Source organism: Phoca vitulina, unplaced genomic scaffold, assembly GCF_004348235.1.
Source record: "Phoca vitulina isolate PV1807 unplaced genomic scaffold, GSC_HSeal_1.0 scaffold47, whole genome shotgun sequence".
Classification (NCBI taxonomy): Eukaryota; Metazoa; Chordata; class Mammalia; order Carnivora; family Phocidae; genus Phoca; species Phoca vitulina.
The window spans coordinates 2,370,857-2,390,542 of record NW_022589750.1 but is presented as its reverse complement, the minus strand read 5'-3'; the positions used below and the strand labels follow the sequence as shown (position 1 = coordinate 2,390,542).

Sequence of the window (19,686 nt, the reverse complement as noted above, 5' to 3'; positions counted from 1 at the left end):
GGAAGGAGAACCAGGGTCGCGGAAGCAAGAAACTGGCTGAGTTCTGGGGTTAAGGCCAGGCCGGGTGTGTTGGAATAGGCCAGCACTACTCCCTGTGCTGAACTTGGCAAGGAGAACTTCCTGTTTCCCGAGAAAAGCTCTTACATAAGGCCCTGGTCAGAGAAAGAAAGAGACAGCCCCAAGCACCCTACCACTGTAGGATTCCTCCCCTGGACCCAGGGCCCCGTGTTCCCATGTTCCCGGGCCCTGCGTCCTGCTTCCTGACCCTGAGCTCCCCTTCGGGCCTGCTCCCACCCCACATCCCAGCCAGGGCTGGTGGCAGCCCCGCTGAACGTCCCGAGGCTGCCAAGAGGAAGGGCCCCTGCTCCTCCCAGCCAGGGATTACCCGCAGGAGGAAGCCCGCCTCCTAGGTAAATGAGGCAGCTTCTGCTGGACCTTGGGCAGAGGATTGATTTTTTTTTTCTGGCAGTTTGCCTTTCCACTCTCTGCTCATGCCTCAGGGGTCAGAGGCAGGCGGGTCCCCACTCCCGAGCCCATACATTGCCCTGGCATCCCAGCCCTCCCGCACCCCACTCCTGGATGCCCAGACCCCCTTCCCGTAGCCCTCCACTACCCTGAGAAATGTTCCTTAAGCCCCAAGGAAGAGAGAGACCGTGGTTTATTCTCTTTAATATCCACTTATCAACATTTTGTCACAATAATAATAAAAATAATATCTGCTTCTTAAAAATCCACAGGGAATTATCAGGGAAGGAGCTTGGCTTGCTCTTAGCCCTCGCGTTTGGGAACTCCCGGCCTAGTCCCAGGCTCCCTGGCATCCAGCCCCTATTAGTGCCTGAAGGTGGGGGGGGGGGTTGGGGACCCATCCTCACCCAGAGTAGAGTAGACACAGTGTCCTGGGGGGTTGTGGCCAGGGCAGGGGTCAGGAGATTAATGGGGGCGACGAAAGACTAGGGGTTCAGGAGCTAGTGAGGTGGAGGGGGGGCGTCAGAGGAGAACGGGATTATCTACGTGGCGTGGAAACAAACGTGAACAAGTCCAAGCAGCCTGCAGAGGGCGGGCAGGTGGGGGGGGGACAGGGGAGAAGGGGGGGCGCACGGGGGGAGGGGCGCACCGAGACAGCCGCGGTGGGGGCGCCACCAGGGCCCCTCAGTGAACCTGGAAGAGTCCAAAGTAGGTGAGGAAGGGGGCGGCCTTGAGATGGGCCCAGGGGAGGGTGCGGATCCGCAGGGAGGACCCCGGCCGGAGGGGCAACAGCCCAGACACCTGGCAGAGGCGGAGCTGGGGCCCCACGGCGCTGGCGGCCGTGGCCGAGAACTCCTCCAGGCAGCGCAGGGCCAGCGCGTCATCCACGAGCAAGTCCAGCTTCAGGTAGACAGCCTTCCCCTCGTCAAAGTGCACCTGCCAGGCGGGCGGGAGGCAGCGGAGTCCAGGCCTCTGCTGGCCGCGCCTCAATTCCCAGCAGCCTTGGCCCCCCAGGGGGCCCATCGGGCCCCAGCCCTGAGCTCCCCTCCCACTCTGGCTCGCCCCCGGCCCCCCAGACCCACAGTCCCCGCTGTACCGTGGAGCCAGGTGGGCCTTACCTGACAGTACAGGTAATAGAGCCCGGCCCGCACGACGAGAAACTCCCCGCTCTGGCGGTCATAGCGCAGTGGGTTGGAGCTGTTGATTTTCGCCTCTTCCCAGCCGCTCACCGTGCCGTCCACACCTGAAGGGTGGTGACCAGAGATCAGGACTCTCTCACACTCCCCGGGGACCCGTTCAGTACATAAGGCTCGGGGGCCCCCTTTGCCCAGAAGATGCAGAGATGGGTGCGGGGCCAGGGAGGAACCCGTGGTGTAACAGGAAGTGTGCGTGAAGACATGCGGCGTTTACACGTGTCTGTGACCAGGGCGGTAAGGAGCAAGGTGGCACCCGCCACTTCTGGGGAGAAAAGCCAGATGGAAGGAGAAGCGCCGGGGGGGGGCTTTGGTATTTCGTGTCTCTGCTGTTTGCCTCTTTTGAGAATGTCTACGTCCTGCACTTGAATCGTACAGTACTTGGATTACAAATATTAAAAATAACAAATTGGTACCCAAATGTCCATCGGACGGATGGTGAGTGGATAAGGAAAACAGTGGTACAGGCATAGAACGGGATATTATTCAGCCATTAAAAAGAAAAATGCTACCCTGTGGACGAACTGAAAGCATTATGCTAAATGAAAGAAGCCAGTCCCAAAGGACCACGTATTATGTGATTTCTATGAAATTTCCAGATAATAAATACATAGAGACAAAAAGTAGATCGGTGGGTGCTTGGAGCTGGGGGCGTGTGTGGGAGAAACAGGGGTGCCGACTAAAGGCTACAGGGTGTCTTCCCATGCTGATGGCTGCAACTGTGTGACCAGACTAAGACTAAAAACCACCGAATCGTACACTTCACATGGGTGAATTGTATGGGAAGTAAAGCTCAATAAAACCGTACCAAAAAATTTAAAAAACCTAGAGCTAAGGTCATGGCCAAGAAGATGAATAATAAAACGATGGAGCAGGAGCTCAGGTGGCTTCCCGGGTCCTCCCCGGGCCACCCGGTCCATCACAGGACTCCCACTGTCTTCCTGCCCCCCTCCCCACCCCACCCCGCCCCTGCACACACCAAGGACCTTCCTCCCTTCAGATCCCGACTCAGCTGACAGCCTTCCTTCCCTGGGCCCCCAGTTCCAAACAGCCAGTCCCAGCCCTGCCTCTCGTCTCTTCCCCACGCCACCCTGTTTCCTTCACCCGGGAAATCCTCCGGCTGATTTACTGAGGTGCAAGTGTGGGGTCCCAGCACGGTCTTATTCACCACCGTGGTGTGGCACGCAGCGCCGGGCCTGCTCTGAGTGGGCGCCCGGCGAACACCGCTGGGAGGCCAGAGGGGGCGGCCAACAGGGCCCAGAGCTCTGGCTTTGTCTGGATCCACCCCCTGCTCTCCTGGGCCTCGCTCAGCGGCAGCGGCCTTCCCCAGCCCTCCCTCATCCTAACCCATTTGATTCCCCGATTTCCAGTTCCTACCTGTTCTGCCACCTCAATCCCTGCGCCCTGTCTCCCTCCCCGCCCGGCCCCTGGCACTCCGGCTGGGATTCTTCTCAGCCTCCCTCCTCGGCCGACTGCCTCGTGCACCTTCCTCCTGCTCCAGTTTATTCCCTACACGCGTCCTTCTAAAACGCGGGTGGGAGCCTGCCTTTGCTTGCTTTGACCTCAGGATGACTTCCAGACTCCCCTTGGGGCCTGGCTCCCTATTCTCCTCCAAGCTCACGGCCCCCCACCCATGCTGTCGGCGAGCACCTCCCTCCAAGCACACCAAGCAGCTCATCATACTCTTGCCCAACTCGGGGCTTTGGCACAAGTGGTTCCTTCTACCTGGAACGTCCTTGACCCCGTGTCCATCTTAGATTCATGCTTCAAGGCCCACCACGCCTTCTTGGGGAAGGAGTCCTGACTCCATTGTAAAGTTGTTTGTCTTCCTCTACGCTACCGTGTACCTCTGGATGCTTTCCTTATTGTCCTTGTCACAGCATACTGTGATTCCCAAATTTATATGCTTGTCTCCTCTCCTAGACGGTCATCTTTCGAGACTAGGTCTGGGTATCATTCCCTGTGGGCGTTGAGCCTGCTCCTTAAAACAGCAGGTTCTCAGCAGCGGAGGGATGAATGTCTGGGTAACTACTCCACTGAATGGTCCATCCGGAGGGGAGGAGGGCTGGCCCGGGGCATGAAGAGCAGGGGGAGAGGAGGGAGGACATTCCCCACTATGGAACCAGCTGGAGGAAAGGCTGGTTGTGGCCAAAGGGCATGGTGTGCCTGGGACCGCGGGGTCCCTCCGCGTCGCAACCACAAGCCTCAGATGGACATTCTTTACTGCCTGGCAACCCTCCTTCTCTTGCCCACTGAGCTTGCTCTGGTACTCATCGAGGCAAGGATTTTGTACCCTCGCTCCTCGCACCTCCTGCCCATCTCCCTCATTCTCCAGGGGATCCAGAAGTCGTCAGGCAAGGGCTCCCCCGCCTCCCCCGACCAGAGCCAAAAACTGACCTGTGCCCACATTCTCGACTGCCCCTCTTGTGATGATGGGATAATGTGTCCCTCCCTTTGTTCTGGAACCCACCCCTTGCCCCCATCCTGGACACTGCCCTGTGGGCCCCCCCCCACCCCTGCACCGGGCATGTCCAGTACACAAGCACACTCTAGCGAGCTTCGAATCCTGGTCCCGCCACTGAGTATCGTCATGGCCTCGGGCAGGGTAAGTAACCTCCATCTGTAAAATGGAGCTGATCAGAGTATCTTCCTTTTAGGACCATTAGGAGCTCTAGACGAACGGGACATTCAGTAAATGTTAGCTAAGATCCCTATAGTACTGCTTATCCCCAGAAGGACTGAATTTTTCCTCCCTCCACATCTCCTTCCAGCCACTGGCCCACTGCTCTGCTCATCCCAGAGAAACTTCTGGAAAGGGTTGTCCCTAACTCCAATTCCTCTTTCCCATTTTCTCTTCACCCCGTCCACACTGGCTTCTATCCTAACCGCACCACTGAAACCGCCCTGGCCAAGGTCACCAGCTGACTTTTTAGGTTACCAAACCCCCATGGTCAAATCATGTGACCTCTCAGCTGCATTCAGCACAGCCACACCCTCACTGGTGAGACCGCATCTTCTCTCAGATCACAGGCCCCTCTCCTCCCCGACTTTCTTCCCTTCTGTCCATCTGCTTCTCAGTCTCCGCTGGGTTCTCCTCTTCTGCGCCACTTCCGGATGTCTCACAGCCCCAGGGCCTCACTCTTGGGGCCCCTCTTCCCCCCTGGTGCCTCATCCAACCCTGGAGCTCTAAACACCATCCGTACAGCTACGGTTCCTGACGGCTGGCGTCCTGACCCAGCCATCTGTCTGCGGAACTCACTCATTTATTATTACTTCACTTGGTTTAGTAGGAGATCTGAAATTCCATTCTTAATTCACGTACCTCCCAGCCTATTTCTTCCCCAGGAAACCCCATCCCCATTAAATGGCATCATTATTCCCAAGGACGCCCAAGTTAAAAATCTAGAGGTCACTTTGATCCCTTCCCTTGCCTTCCCCCTGCACATCCAACCCATAAGCAAGCCCTATCTTCAAGCTACATGGCTCCATCTCGGCTGCCAGGCCCCCTAGACCAAGCCACCCTCCTGTCTTGCCTCCTGGCCTGTCCCATGGAAGGACATTCCAGGGGAGGGCACAGTGTGTGCAAAATCCAGAAGAAGCACATTGGCAAGGAGGGGGTGTCAGGCCAAGTGTGCAGGGAGAAGAGGTTGAGACCAGACCACGGAGAGGCTGCAGCCAGGCAGAGAAGCAGGGTTATGATGACAGTGAGTTGCGAGGGCCTTAGCTTGGCAACATAGGTGGGACGGAGCCAAGGGGTGGGGAGGGGCTGGGATGGGGAAGGGGTTAGAGACTGGGTTTGCGGTTCTGAGATCCTAGTGCTGAGATGGGAGGTGGGGTAGGGATGCAAAAGGAGCCCGGTAGAAACATTTTAAGAAAAATGGTCAGAGCGTGAAGACTCACGGAAGACGAGGTGGGGGGGGCGGAGAGGGAAGATTCAAACGTGCTTCTTGCACAAGCATCAGGGCTGGTGGTTGGGTGCGGGGAGTCTGCCTGGGTTCTCATGCCCAGGTCACAGACAGAGACCAGGTTTGGGAACTGAGAGAACCGAGCCCTCCCTGAGGATCTTCTTGAACTGGCTTCTGGGGTTCCCAGGCTGAAGGCAGGGAGGGCAGTGGGAAGTGAAAGGTTTGGAGGGGCTCCTTTCCCAGGAGGCCAGTGCTGTGCGAGTTGGCGGGGAGAGCTCAGAGGCGGGAATGGGGTCTCACCGGCCTGCGCTCCGTCCTGTCCCGGTCGTGGGTGAACTGTAAGGCACAAGAAAGGGTTGTTGAGACCTGCCCCGGCCCGCCACCACCCCATCTCCCTGGGCAGGTATCACCCATCACCCACCTTCATAATGCGCTGCAATGACTCTGCGAGCCCGCGTTTTCCGGCCTTTAGGTGCTGAGAATCAAGGAAAGAGACATGGGGAATATAGCACCTCCTTACTCTGGGGGGCCCAGGAGCCACTCCCCAGCCCCGCCTCCCTCTCAGAGCCCCAGCATCCTTATTCTTGTCCAGACTCCTGGCCTCAGAGCCTCAGGCCAGACCTCCCTCCATAAGCAGAATGACTGCATCATTTATCACCCAAACTGGGTTGTTTCTGAGAGCAAAAGGGTTGGTATTAATAATCGCAGGGAGATAACAGTCGTAAGCGGGGACAGTCCTGTGCAAACCTGTACATACAGTCACGTGGTCATCCCATTCACAAGCCTCTCTGCTTACGGGGACCCCTGCCTCTGCCTCCCCCACCTTGTCTCCATCTCCTAACCCTGGGCCATCCCCTCCTCCATATCTGGCGTAGGATCTCAAGTGAGAAGCAGGTCCATGGGATGGGAGGGGCTTCAGAGAGAGGTCCAGAATTCTAGGTTTGCGTCTCCACCGAATAGCTGCCTGACTCTGAACTCCGCCCCCCCACACACACCCTGTCTGTGCCTCAGTTTCTCCATCCCGAGCATAAGTGAGGATGATGGTTTTGATTCTGCCCACTCCGTGGGGCTGTGAGGATGAACGAAAGCAATAATGAGCGCAGAAGCCACTGCACACTGGCCACTACGATTATTCCTGAAGGGTGGATAAAGGGATGCTCACCATTTCTGCGAGGCCGAACCAGCCTCTTCAGGAAAGGCCCAGGATCCTGGCTTTCCTCTGTCTGGGGATTCAGTTCCTAGGCGAATTAAGGGCAGGGCTAAACCGGGGTCTTGCGGGAACTACCCGAGGCTAAGCTGAGACCGACAGGGGGCCCCCCCGTCGGAAGAGGCACCAGCTAGCACCAGGCACGCAAGTCTTAGGGAGGCCAGGTCCTGGGGTCTCCCGGTCCCCCAAGCCGCCCACCACACAGAACCGGCACAGACCCTTCGGCGCGGTCAGCACAGTGCCCAGGCGCCCGCACCCAGGCTGTGTGCACACCTCACCAGCATCGCTCCTCGGCGGCAGGCTCCCCCCCATCCCATACCCCCACTTCACCCACAGCCAATAAACACTCCGGACTCGGGCGACACAAACCCCCTCCACACAGCGGCACCCTCCCTCCCTCTCCGCTCACATACGCGCGCACGGCGGTGCACACCCCCGCACACACGCAGTTGGCACGGCCAGGGGCACACCCTGCGCCCTCGGCTCGCGCGCACTCCCCACGCCCAGCAGCGCGCGCCCGGCACCCACGGCCACTCACCGGCGGGTCCGGGTCCTCCTCCGCCACCAGCTCCCCCTGGGAAGGCTCCTGCTGGGAAGGAGGCAGCGTCACCCCGTCCCTCTCCACCTGACATCTCACCCTCCACCCCTCTTCCTGCCCCGTGCCCTCAGCCCACCCGGCCCCGTCCGCTGCTCCGCAGCCTCGGCTCCCCGCCGGCCCCGGGAGCGCTGCGCCGCAGGGCCTCACCTGGGCGGGCGCCGATGCCCGGCTCCCCAGGCTGACCGCGGCCAGCAGGAGGCCGAGGCAGGCCAGCGCCAGGCCCAGGCCGAGCGCGAGCGGCGCCAGCAGGGCGGTGCCCGGCTCCCCCCGGCGCCCCCTCCGCCTCTGGCTCCGACGGGCGGCCATGGGGGCGGGGGGCTGTGCCTGCCTCGCGGCCCCCCCCACCCCCGGCCCGGGACCCGCGGGGGCGGGGGCCGGGGAGCCGGCGGGCGGAGCGGGCGGCCGAGAAGGAGGGGCGACGGACGCGCCCGGGAGGGGAGCGCACAGGAAGCGGGACGCGGCGGGGGCGCTGAGCCGCGGGCCTCCGAGCGCCGACCCCGGGAGGAGGCCCGCGGGGCCCGGGATCGCGGGAGGGGCCCCGGGCGCGGAGGGCCGGCCGGGGAGCGGGAGCGGGGGCGCCGCGCGCGGGGACTCCACCCAGGCCCGGGTGCGGAGGAAGGGGGGGGGGGGGAGAGAGAGAGAGAGGCGGCGGGACCCCCGCGCCTCCGACGGGGCCAGTCCTGCCCCCGGAGCGACCGTCGATTTCGGGTCCCGGACTGGGATGACCCGGCAGCGTGGTTAGGGCCGAGGGCCGCTTGGATTTTATCGGCTGCACCGAAGGACAATACTTCCGTGCACGAAACTGGAAAAGAGCCTGAGGACATCATTCACACGGGTCATGTGCTCACTTCTTTCGGCAGATCAGTTGGGAGTTGATGAAAACTTCGGCGTCCTGCGGTAGACAGAGCGAGCTTGTGGCCCGCCCTCGTGCCAGCCTCCGCCCCCGCCCCCAGTCGGCGGGTTCCCCTAATGCCTCTCTCTGGAAACACAGGGGCCGCTTCCGCTAAGCATAGGGCTTGAGTGAGTTCCACGGGCGCTCCAAGAGCCCGATGCATGAATTTGGTCAAAGCTGGACCCCTTTTGCCATGAAGACACTTGTGTGAACAGCAAGACTCTCAAAAATGCATTTAACCTGTAGCGTTCACTTATGCACATTTGCAGTGAAAAGTATCAGAAAGCGTTGCAGAGAGTACTAATTGGCTCGGGTGAAGCTGTGGTTCTAAGGAAGTTTCTGGAGAGGCTTCTGCCTTGGGGCTCTGCTCAGTCCTGCCCTCTCCCCGCCTTCTGGTCTTGTTGGTTTCCTTTGTGTTCTGGAATCGGCTGAGCCCCCTCCCTGTCTCAGGGTCTCAACACCTTCAGTCTCCTTACTTGGCACACTCAGACCACCCTCTCCCCCGTTAGTCATTTCGGAGAGTTTTCCAGACCATCTTTTCTCACGAGGACCCGAACTGCCCACGTTGTGCCTTCTGGTGCCCTCTCTTTCTCAGCTGTCAAATTTGTAATGATCGGCCTGGCTACTATCTCCCCATCGACATTGTAAAGTATAAAATTACATATTTCCTGGTTTCTGCTTATTGTCTGTGTCTAGAATGTAAATTCCGTGAGGATTTTATTCACTATGTTCCCGGCACCTTGTCAAAGCCGATTCCCCAAATATCACTAGAACAACCTATTGATAAGACAAAGCAGGGTTTACTGCTTGTCCCTCAAAGGTCTGACAACACCTCATAGGGAGATGGGCAAACCCACAAAATTTATTGAGACATTGAAGTCTGGTTTAAAGCAGGTCTTTCCAAGCTGGGGTAAGAGCAGCGGTTGATTAGGGTAGGTAAGGGTTATGGTTTAATCGTGTAGAATTTACATAGCAAAGTGAGGGGCTCAAACAGTGTTAAGGTGTAAATTGTCAGTTGATAGACATTTCTATTGAAAATCAGCTGATTTTTTTTTTTAAGTAATCTCTATGCCCAATATGAAGTTTAAACTCATGACCAAGAGATCAAGAGTTGCATGCTCTACCCACTGAGCCAGCCAGGCACTCCTGATTGATTGTGGGGTTTGGGGTTTTTTTTTGTTTTGTTTTGTTTTTAATAAGCCCTATACCCAACGTGGGGCTTGAACTCACGACCCTGAAACCAACAGTCACATGCTCTCAGACCTACAGCCAGAGCTATCCAGGTGCCCAGGAGTCAGCTGATGTTTTCCATTAAAGAGTTGATGGGTCTTTCAGGAAGTTCCTGGAATAAGCAATAAAGTTAATTTGCAACATTCATCTTCCCGGGTGAATGTCTCTTAGAATACTATTTACGCCAGCGAAGACAGGAATAGTCATGTCAACAAAGATCTAAGTGTCCCCGGCCGGTGGCTTCAGTTGTCACCCTGCAGCGACTTGATCATAATGGATGTTTAATAAGCATCTCTTGGGTGATTGAACTAAATGCTCCGAGGGGACAGGGACCACATGTCTTCTCTTCTGTTTATCCTTGGTGCCTAGCACAATGTCTGGCAAACAGGGAGCACTCAATAAATATTTCTGGAATGACTGAACAGATCTGGGATTCTAGTGGATGACATTTGTAACAGGGAGAAAAGGAAGAAGCCCAAGACACTTTGGTGGAAAGCCCAGAGTGAATTCTGATCATTTTCGGGATCTATGTAACTTAATGGCACTGATTTAAGTTTCATTGTACTTCAAACGTGTGACTTTCCTTTTCATACAAGAGGGTCTCCGTGTTGTTCTGTGCTTCATAGCTATGGTTGGGGTTATTGGGGTACACACAAATGACGTGAGAAAGGGACGATGCAGGGGCGCCTGGGTGGCTCAGTCGGTGGAGCACGAGATTCTTGATCTTGGGGTTGTAAGTTTGAGCCCCCAAGTTGGGTGTAGAGATTACTGAAATTATATAGAAATAAATAAAATAAAAAATAAATAAACAAGCAAGCCCTGTCTTTGGGACAGAGCTCTGGTGTTCAGTAAATACTTCCTCGATTTCCACTGAGTTTGATGAATGAGCCATTACCACAGGCCTCCATCTGTCTGGATACTGGGTGTGTGGAACAATTAGAAAGTAAAACAAGATATCTGACTCTGGGTAAGGCATACTCCTTTGTCTCCAATCCTTCCTCAGGAAAAGTAGAGAATACAAAAAGAAGCAACACTGCAAAGATGGAGGGGGTTTGCCAGTCGAGCCTAGTTGCTTAGGCTGCCCAGGAGAGGCAATTTCCCCGATCAGCAGGCAAAGGAAAGCAGGAGAGGTGGGAGTGAAATTCTGGAAATGAGTGAAGGTCTGCAAAGACAGGCCAACAGCACCAGCTGATGACCCCACTTCTGCTCCTCACCCGGAAGGCATTTCCCTCCCTCGGACAGAATGGCAGACAGCTTGTCCCCAAAGAAATTGAACCAATTGTCTGAGGGAAGTTAAGCCTTGGCAATCCAGAATAAATGTTTTTTTATTCTAGCTTTTGGGGTGATCCACAATCTGACAGCTGACCATCAATCAACCCTCTCCACCCCAACTGAAGCTCTTCAGTGGATGTGTCGGTTTTTTTTTTTTTTTTTAAGATTTTATTTATTTATTTGACAGAGAGAGAGAGAGAGCACAAGCAGGGGGAGAAGCAGAGAGAGAAGCAGCCTCCCCCGCTGAGCAGGGAGCCCAAAGTGGGGCTCGGGACTCGATCCCAGGACCCTGGGATCATGACCTGAGCCAAAGGCAGAAGCTTAATCGACTGAGCCACCCAGGCACCCCCGGTCGATGTGTCTTATCCTATCCTAATCCACGAAGATTTCCTAGGCAGAATTTCCAACCAGAGAGAACCCTAGAGGGAAAATATCATAATTTACGTACCAGCAGAGGAAACCCAGGATACCTTGGTAGTTCTTTATGAAATATTACCAATGATCACCACGCATACGAGAACCAGGAGCATGCAAAGAAAGACAAATAAACAAGAAGATGGGGACTGGAGGAAACAGAGACACATGCATAACTCATTGACCGTGTTTCACTCTCTTGCGTCTGTCGGCACCATTTTTCCAACAGCATTTGCTCACTTTGTGACTCTATGTCACATTTTGGGAATTCACACAATATTTCAAACTTTTTCACTATATTTATATTTATTGTGGTGACCTAGGATCAGTGATTATGACTTGCTGAAAGTTCAGATGATGGTTAGCTTTCCTTTTTTTTTTTTTAGCCCCCCCCCTTTTTTTTTTTTTGAGTGATCTCCATGCCCAGCATGGGGCTTGAACTCATAACCTGGAGACCAAGAGTCACACACTCCACGGACTGAGCCAGCCAGGTGCCCCAGCACTTTTTAAGCCATATAAGCTGTTAGTTCCTAGCTATTGCACACTTAATAGACTATAGTATTATGTAAACATAACTTTTATACGCACTAGGAAACCAAAATACTCATTCGACTTGCTTTATTGCTGTGGTTTGGAACTGAACCCACAATAACTGCGAGGTATGACTACGATGCAGAGTACAGAGAGAACCCCTCATAAACATCCATAACACAAGAAGAGGATGCTATATGAAAAAGGAACAATCAGAAAACAAATATTTCTCAGTGGCTAAAAATGTGGTTGCAAAAACAGCTTATTTTTTTTTTAGTAATCTCTACACCCAAAACGTGTCTGAAACCCATGACCCAGAGATCAAGAGTCACGTGCTCCACTCACTGAGCCAGCCAAGGGCCCCTCAGCTCTGTTTTTTAATCCTTCTATTAAACATTGTATTTTTATGGAGCACCTGTTGGCTCAGCCAGTGGAGAGTGTGACTCTTGATCTGGGCGTTTTAAGTTCGAGTCCCACGTTGGGTGTAGAGATTACTTAAAAATAAAATCTTAAAAAAAAAAAAAGGTTAAGGAAAAAACTCTAGGGGCACCTGGGTGGCTCAGTCGGTTGAGTCCGCCTTCGGCTCAGGTCATGATCTCAGGGTCCTGGGATCGAGCCCCGCACTGGGCTCCCTGCTCAGTGGGAAGCCTGCTTCTCCCTCTCCCACTCCCCCTGCTTGTGTTCCTTCTCTCGCTGTGTCTCTCTCTGTCAAAAAATCACCTTTTTGCACCAAAAAAAGAGATAATGAATAAAAAAATTATCTGCATGTAGAGATTTCCTCATGAAATTTCACAACATCAAGACTAAAGGGGTTAATATTAAGAGTTTCTAAAGAGAAAAAAAAACAATTCCTCTCCAAAGGAACAAGAACCAAAACAACTAGATTTTTCACCAATCGCACTGAATCTTAGAAGATTGAAGAAAGAAATGCCTGCAGTTTTGGAATGAGGGCCTCAACCACCTCCATGTTGACCTCGAACTTTCTAGCTGATTGCGATCTCCTTTCCAGCCCACCTTTTAATTTGGGGCAAAAGACCCTGCGAGCAAGGCAACCCCTGAAGGGAACCGAAATTACCCTTCAAGGGATAAGGACTGCCCTGAGCCAGCAAGACCCCCACCCATGAGTGACCCCAAGATAGTGATCGACCTTGACCTTCACTGCCACCTGCACTGCTTGCCCGCACACTCCGACCCCGGCCCCACATTTTCCTCACCTAACCCTACAAGTATTTTCAGCACTTGGGAGACAGTGTTTGAGACGCTGGTCCACTGTCTTCCCGGTGCTGGCCTCACTGAAATAAATCTTTTCTTGTTTCCCCACCGCTCTTCTCTCTGCCTTTGGATTTTGTCAGCGGTGAGTGGCCGAACCTGGTCTATTGGGGACCCCCGAAGCAGGTGTTCATGCACCCCTGTTTCCGGGCTACCATCTGAGAGAGAAGAATCTCTATCTAGCATTCTATATGGAGCCCAACGATCCCCAAGTGTAAGGACAGAATAAAGACCAGTGCTGACTTGCGAAGTAGGCCTCTACCCACCCTTCCCTAGAAAACTGCGGCTATGTTCCCCAAAATGTGGGGATACATCAGAAAAAAGACAACAGGATATTCAGGAAACAGCAGCTCTAACTCGGATGAGGGCCTTGATGAAAACTGAGCAGTAATGAGTTCTCATTGGAAGAGGAGGCAAAATGGGGCTTGAATTGACTAAATGTCATGAATTTTAACTTGGAAAAAAGTAAACGGGCACCTGGCTGGCTCGCTCGGTGGAGCGTGCGACTCTTGATCTAGGGGTTGTGAGTTCGAGCCCCACACTGGGTGTAGAGATGACTTAAATAAACAAAACTTTTTATTTTATTTATTTATTTTTTAAATCTTTTTTTTTTTTTTAGATTTTTATTTATTTATTTGTTTATTTGACAGACAGAGAGATAGCGAGAGCAGGAACACAAGCAGGGGGAGTGGGAGAGGGAGAAGCAGGCTTCCTGCCGAGCAGGGAGCCTGATGCGGGGCTTGATCCCAGGACCCTGGGATCATGACCTGAGCCGAAGGCAGACGCTTAACCATCTGAGCCACCCAGGCGCCCTAAACAAAACTTTTTTAAAAATTTAAAAATAAAGATATGATATAGGTAAAGAATACAAGAAGAAAGAAAAACAATTAGAATCTCTAGGGAAATTCCAAAACTGAAGAAGAAAGTTTTTCCCCCCTTTTTTCTCAAGATTTTATTTTATTTTATTTTTTATTATTATTTTTGAAATATTTTATTTATTTATTTGACACGGAAAGAGAGCACAAGCAGGGGGAGGAGCAGAGGGAGAAGCTGTCTCCCAGCTGAGCAGGGAGCCCGATGCCGGGACTCAATCCCAGACCCCAGGATCATGACCTGAGCCGAAGGCAGACGCTTAACTGACTGAGCCACCCAGGAGCCCCTAAATTAAAAAATCTTTTAAAAAAACCCAAAAATATTTATACAAAGACTCATCCTTGGGGAGAGTGGGAGAGAAAGCAGACCTACTTAAATGCCTCAAGTTTTGTGTTGCAAAGTCAGTATTCACTACAGATGATATAGAAAGAAATCGAAGGATGCACATTTTAGCTAGGATTTTGGAAATAATTTCCGCAAGAAATAGAAACAGAAACCTTTACCAGGGCTTGCTTCTGGGCCGCAGGGGTGGAGCGGGGTGGGACAGGGTGGGAAGGGATGAGGCAGCCTTGTTTTCCATCGTAATAGTCTCTGTTCTGATGGATTTGCTATCAAGTGAAGGCAGCACTTGGGTTTGTAGAAAGAAAAAAAAATGGTAAAGCAGGAAGCCGAGGGGAGAGAAAGCCGCTCGGAGGCCTCTTCCAGGCCTGGGCTCACACCTGCTAATGGAAAAAAACAGGGATTAGGACCCTTGGAGACATCATCCTCAGAGCCTTTAACTTTGGCTTGAAAAACTAATTCAGTACATTTAACCTTTCTGTTCTTGGTTTGCGGCCAAAATGAAAATTAACTTGCATTTTTTTGGACACCGATTGGAAGTGACTTGGGAAAAGGGGGACGCGTAGGAAAAGTACTGAAAGGAAATCTGCCAGTAGGATTTGTTTTCCTCGGGCTTTTTACGCTTTTCTTCTCAAATCTTCTACCATGATAATGAGAGAAAATCAGGTGGTTTTGTTGTTGTTGTTGTTGTTGTTTTGAGGCCTGGTTTGATTCACATCACTCACGTGCAGAGAAGGAATTTCCCACGGTCGTAAGGGCGGGAGGGCTGGGAAGGTTCAGCCGGCCGGCCTATTTTCAGTGCCAGCAAAAGTTTGTCAAATGTGTTAAAAAAAAAAAAAAAGACATCAGAGGCCCCAAAGCAGGGCTCCATACACCATCTCACTGCAGTTCAACCTCCCCCAGAAATGTAGCCTAGCCATCAGCTAGGGCGTTTTCGGTCTGCACTAGAGTGGGTCACCAGGGCTGTCCCCATCGCCCTAGGAAGGATGAGGCCATGCGCAGGATAAGACACCTGGCTTCTCCCCTAGAAAGCTGACCTGCCTGGAACAATCCTTTTCTTTAACGAATAACCTTCTGGCCCCACCCTCCTATAAGAGCCTTCCATTTTCTACCACCGCTCAGAGAGAGTCTCTCTTCCCTGCTAGATGGGGTGCTCCTGTCCCATTCATGAATCGTTTAATAAAGCCAAGGAGAGGGGTGCGTGGCTGGTTCAGTCGGTGGAGTGTGTGACTCTTTTTTTCTTTTTTTTTTTAAGATTATTTGACAGAGAGAGAGAGAGAGCACAAGCAGGGGGAGTGGCAGGCTCCCCAATGAGCAGGGAGCCCAATGTGGGACTTGATCCCAGGACCCTGAGATCATGACCTGAGCCAAAGGCAGACGCTTCACCGACTGAGCCACGCAGGGGCCCCGTGCATGCAACTCTTGATCCCCGGGTGGTGAGTTTGAGCCCCACGTTGGGCAGAGATTATTTAAAAAAAATAAAAAAATCAATGACATCTTCAAATGGACTTGGTTGAATTTTGTTTTTACAAGAGTTTACATAGACACTCCAGAACTGATACTGAATTCACCCCAGGGTATCTTACATGTGGAATGCTTTTAAAAAAAAATTTTTTTAAGTTGATTTTTCTTTTTTTTTTTTTTTTTAAGATTTTGTTTATTTATTTGACAGAGAGAGACATAGTGAGAGAGGGAACACAGGCAGGGGGAGTGTGAGAGGGAGAAGCAGGTTTCCTGGTGAGCAGGGAGCCCGATGCGGGGCTCGATCCCAGGACTCTGGGATCATGACCTGAGCCGAAGGCAGTCGCTTAACTGAGCCACCCAGGCGCCCCTTGATTTTTCATTTAAAGTCACCTCTACACCCAAGGCGGGGCTCGAACTCACAACCCCGAGCTCAAGAGTCGCACACTCCACCGACAGAGACTGCCGGGTGCCCCTGGGACGTGGATATTTTGGAGGACCGTCAGTCGTTTTATAGAATGTGTAAAGGACAAGCTCCCTTCCTGCGTACCTGCCCTCCTTCACTGCTTTGCTCCCAACACCAGGTATGTGGGTTTCTGTGACACCAGCTGAGCGCCCCACGACTCAATTCCACGCTCCACGTGGAGGTAGCGTGGGATCCTACAGGTGAAGGAAGGGGCTCCGTCCCACAAGGCCGTCCCCGCCCCCACACGCTTGAGACCCTCGTGCTTCTGCCTGACCGTCTCTATAAGCAGAAGCTCCCACGACTTCCTCCCCAGGTTCGACTGATTTGCTAGAGCAGCTCACAGAACTCAAGAAAACAGTGTCCTTACTAAGATTTTAGGACAAAAGGCTACAACTCTTAACAGCCAGAGTGACCAAGTCATCATCAATCATTGGTGACTGAGCTCAATCTTCAGCTCCTCTCCCCTCCCTGGAGGCTGGGAGGTGGGGCTGAAAGTTCCGACCCTCCAATCATGAGGTGGATTCCCGGGGCCACCTGCCCGTCCTTAAGGGCTCTCATTAACATAACCTTATTAACATAAAGTCGGATGTGGGTGACAGGGGGCTCCTTTCACCTGGTTCTGGAGCTGGTTTCAGGAACTCGTGACAACAGACCAAATGGAGACAGAGGACATCAATTCATTCCATCACTGGCCATGTGAACTGTGATCCCTTTGGTTGAGGTCACGTGCGCCAGGCTTCTCTACCCTCAGGTGACCCTTTTCGTCTTTGTAACGTACAAACAGACTGTGGAGACACATTTGAGACCCTTCTCCAGAATCCCGTTCTCCAACGAACATCCACCTAAAGATGTCAGCATCCGTTAATGCTTCTTGCCTGAATCAACAATTTCTCTGTTGGTTTCAAAATAGATGTCTTCATTCTGCATTTCTTAACTGCATCCTACTGTGATTTCCGTTCTCCCCCATTTATTATTTGTTTTTATTTTTAGTACAAGCAGGCACTCGTTATTCATGTAAATTTTTTTAAATGTAGTATAATCCATTAAGTCGTTATCCGTTTTAATACTTCGATTGTTCCAAATTTATCCAGCGGGCGATTTTTCCATCTGGTTCCCGGGTCCTCTTCCGTTTCTGAGCTCTTCCTTCCCCACTTCCTGCCTTCCTCCTCCTCCTCCTTCTCTGTGTCCGTCTCTCTCTCTCTCTCTGTCACAATAAGATGTTCAGGCACACTATGTACTTTCTCAGCACCAGCCCCGGCCGGGATCGGCAGCCATTTCTGCAAGGAACTCTGTTTCTTGTCTTTCTTGTCACAGAGAAGGGTATTGGGAAACCAATGTCACAGGAGAACCCCATACTCCTGGAAACGGCACTGATTCTCGGGCCCTTTGTCAGAGATAGGGTATGTAAATATTATAGAATAAATTTGTAGTGTTACTTCTCCTTCTGGTCCAACACCCCAAGGTTCTTTCTCATCTCCCCTGTGCCCCCCGCCCCTACCTCTGTATCCCCTCCCCCTGTCTTCTTATTCATGACACTGTGTTTCCCTCCTTGCCTTGACCACAATTTATATCTATTGTCCCCTCGCTGGAGTGTAGAGTTCCCCAAGTGTGGAAGCCAAGTCTGCCTTGGGCACCATTGTATGTCTGGTGGCTTGCTTGGTCCCGGGCACACAGTAAGCACCTTGTTTATTTGATGAATGAATGGTTTCTTTCCCTTGGTTGGTCCCAAGGAATTCTCCAAGGGACCTTTCAGGCTCTCTGCCCATGCTCTCCCTGGTGAGGGCCTCCCTCTGCATCCTAGCTGCCCCGAGCTCACCATCACGTCACTCATCCGACTCTGCATTGTCAGTTTCATGGGTGCAGGAACTGTGACTCATTTACCTTTGTTTCCCAGAACCTGCCTAACGCCTTAAGCAAAGCAGGCACTCTGTAAATATTTCCTGCATCAGCGAATGAGTGATTTTGCTCCGGATGCTACAATCGGGAAGCAGAGGCACCAGAATTCAAACCTGAATTCAAACCCAGAATTCAGACCTCCTCTCTCTCCGCCGGTTCCATTACTTTCCTGAGGACGGGAAAGAGGACCTAGCTGTGGGGCGCCTGGGTGGCTCAGTCGTTAAGCGTCTGCCTTCGGCTCAGGTCATGATCCCGGGGTCCTGGGATCGAGTCCCGCATCGGCCTCCCTGCTTGGTGGGGATCCTGCTTCTCCCTCTCCCTCTGCTATTCCCCCTGCTTGGGTTCCCTCTCTCACTGTCTCTCTCTGTCAAATAAATAAATAAAATCTTTTTTTTAAAAGATTTTATTTATTTATTTGAGAGAGAGAGAGAAAGCACATGAGAGGGGGGAGGGTCAGAGGGAGAAGCAGACTCCCTGCTGAGCAGGGAGCCCGATGCGGGACTCGATCCAGGAACTCCAGGATCATGACCTGAGCCAAAGGCAGCCGCTTAACCAACTGAGCCACCCAAGCGCCCCAATAAATAAAATTTTTAAAAAACAAACAAACAAACAAAAAGAGGACCTAGCTGTGAAGACTAGGGAGGGTTTGGTGAACAAGGAGGAGGGGTCAGCATTTCAAGGCTAGATGGGCATTCACCCGCCTGACCTTCACCTGCTTCTTTGCCTCTGTACCTTCTGGGACTATTTCAGAGATTCCTGGGTCACAAGATTTTTACTTTAATCCTAGCTCTCCATCCATTTCATACCTGCTCCAAACGGAGACTCAGCCCAGACAAGAACTGAGTGTCCGGAGGGGGCCAGGCTCTCAGATGGTGTAGGCATTGGACCCCCCTACTGGTTCTCTGTCCTCAACCTCAGACCTGGATGTGTTGGTCCCCGGCCCTTGGCACCTGCCTCCGCCTTGACCCTGAGCTGCAGCTTGACTCAGGTCTAGCTTGGCTATGATGGGCCAGACCAGCCAGCCTTGCTCTAAGCAGGAGAGAATGTGTGGCACCTGCTCAGACCCTTTTGGGATGTCAAATGTAAATGCACAAATTAGCAAAAAAAAAGCGTATCTACCAACAGCCATATAACCACTAACCCCTTGACCAGCAGTGAGCTGGGAAACGAGAAACCTGGTTCTGATCTCCCCTGGTTTCTGGCCTTGGGTAAGGCCTTGGGTGGACCACCCAGCAATCCGGGTCTCAAATGGGAAAACAGGCCCAGAAGAAATCAGGCCTGGCTGGTGGCAGGATTCTTCCGGAAGTGCACAGTTGGGGTCACCCCGTGACCCACTTTAAAGCGGTGTATTTTTTTCATGATACAATTGTTTCTGGCAGAAAAACTGGACAAAACCTAATGCACACATTACAGCCGTTTAAGAAGCAAGCCCTAACATATACAGTTAAGTGGAAAACAAAACCACGAAACATACACACACATCCTATACATGCACAGCCAAAGGGTCTGGAAGGAGACACGAGAAAGTGCCAACAGTTTCTTCTGCAGAAAAGGAATTGGGTAGCTGGCGGTCTGTGCTAAGAGAGAGAATTTTCACCATATACTCCTTTTTTTCCACCAAGATTGATTGATTGATTTGAGAGTGAGAGAGCACAAGCAGGGGGGAGGGGCAGAG

General features: G+C 52.6%; 1 protein-coding gene across 1 annotated transcript; it reads right to left on the bottom strand.

Moving 5' to 3' along the window:
* Positions 1-1,149: 1,149 nt before the first annotated feature.
* LOC116649365 (tumor necrosis factor ligand superfamily member 12) lies at positions 1,150-7,674 on the bottom strand. The gene is made up of 7 exons (XM_032432124.1): positions 7,516-7,674; positions 7,309-7,356; positions 6,726-6,801; positions 5,985-6,038; positions 5,864-5,899; positions 1,584-1,708; positions 1,150-1,401 (listed from the first exon to the last, which is right to left on the bottom strand). Exons 1-7 carry the CDS (start codon positions 7,672-7,674, stop codon positions 1,150-1,152), a joined length of 750 nt encoding a protein of 249 aa, XP_032288015.1.
* Positions 7,675-19,686: the final 12,012 nt, after the last annotated feature.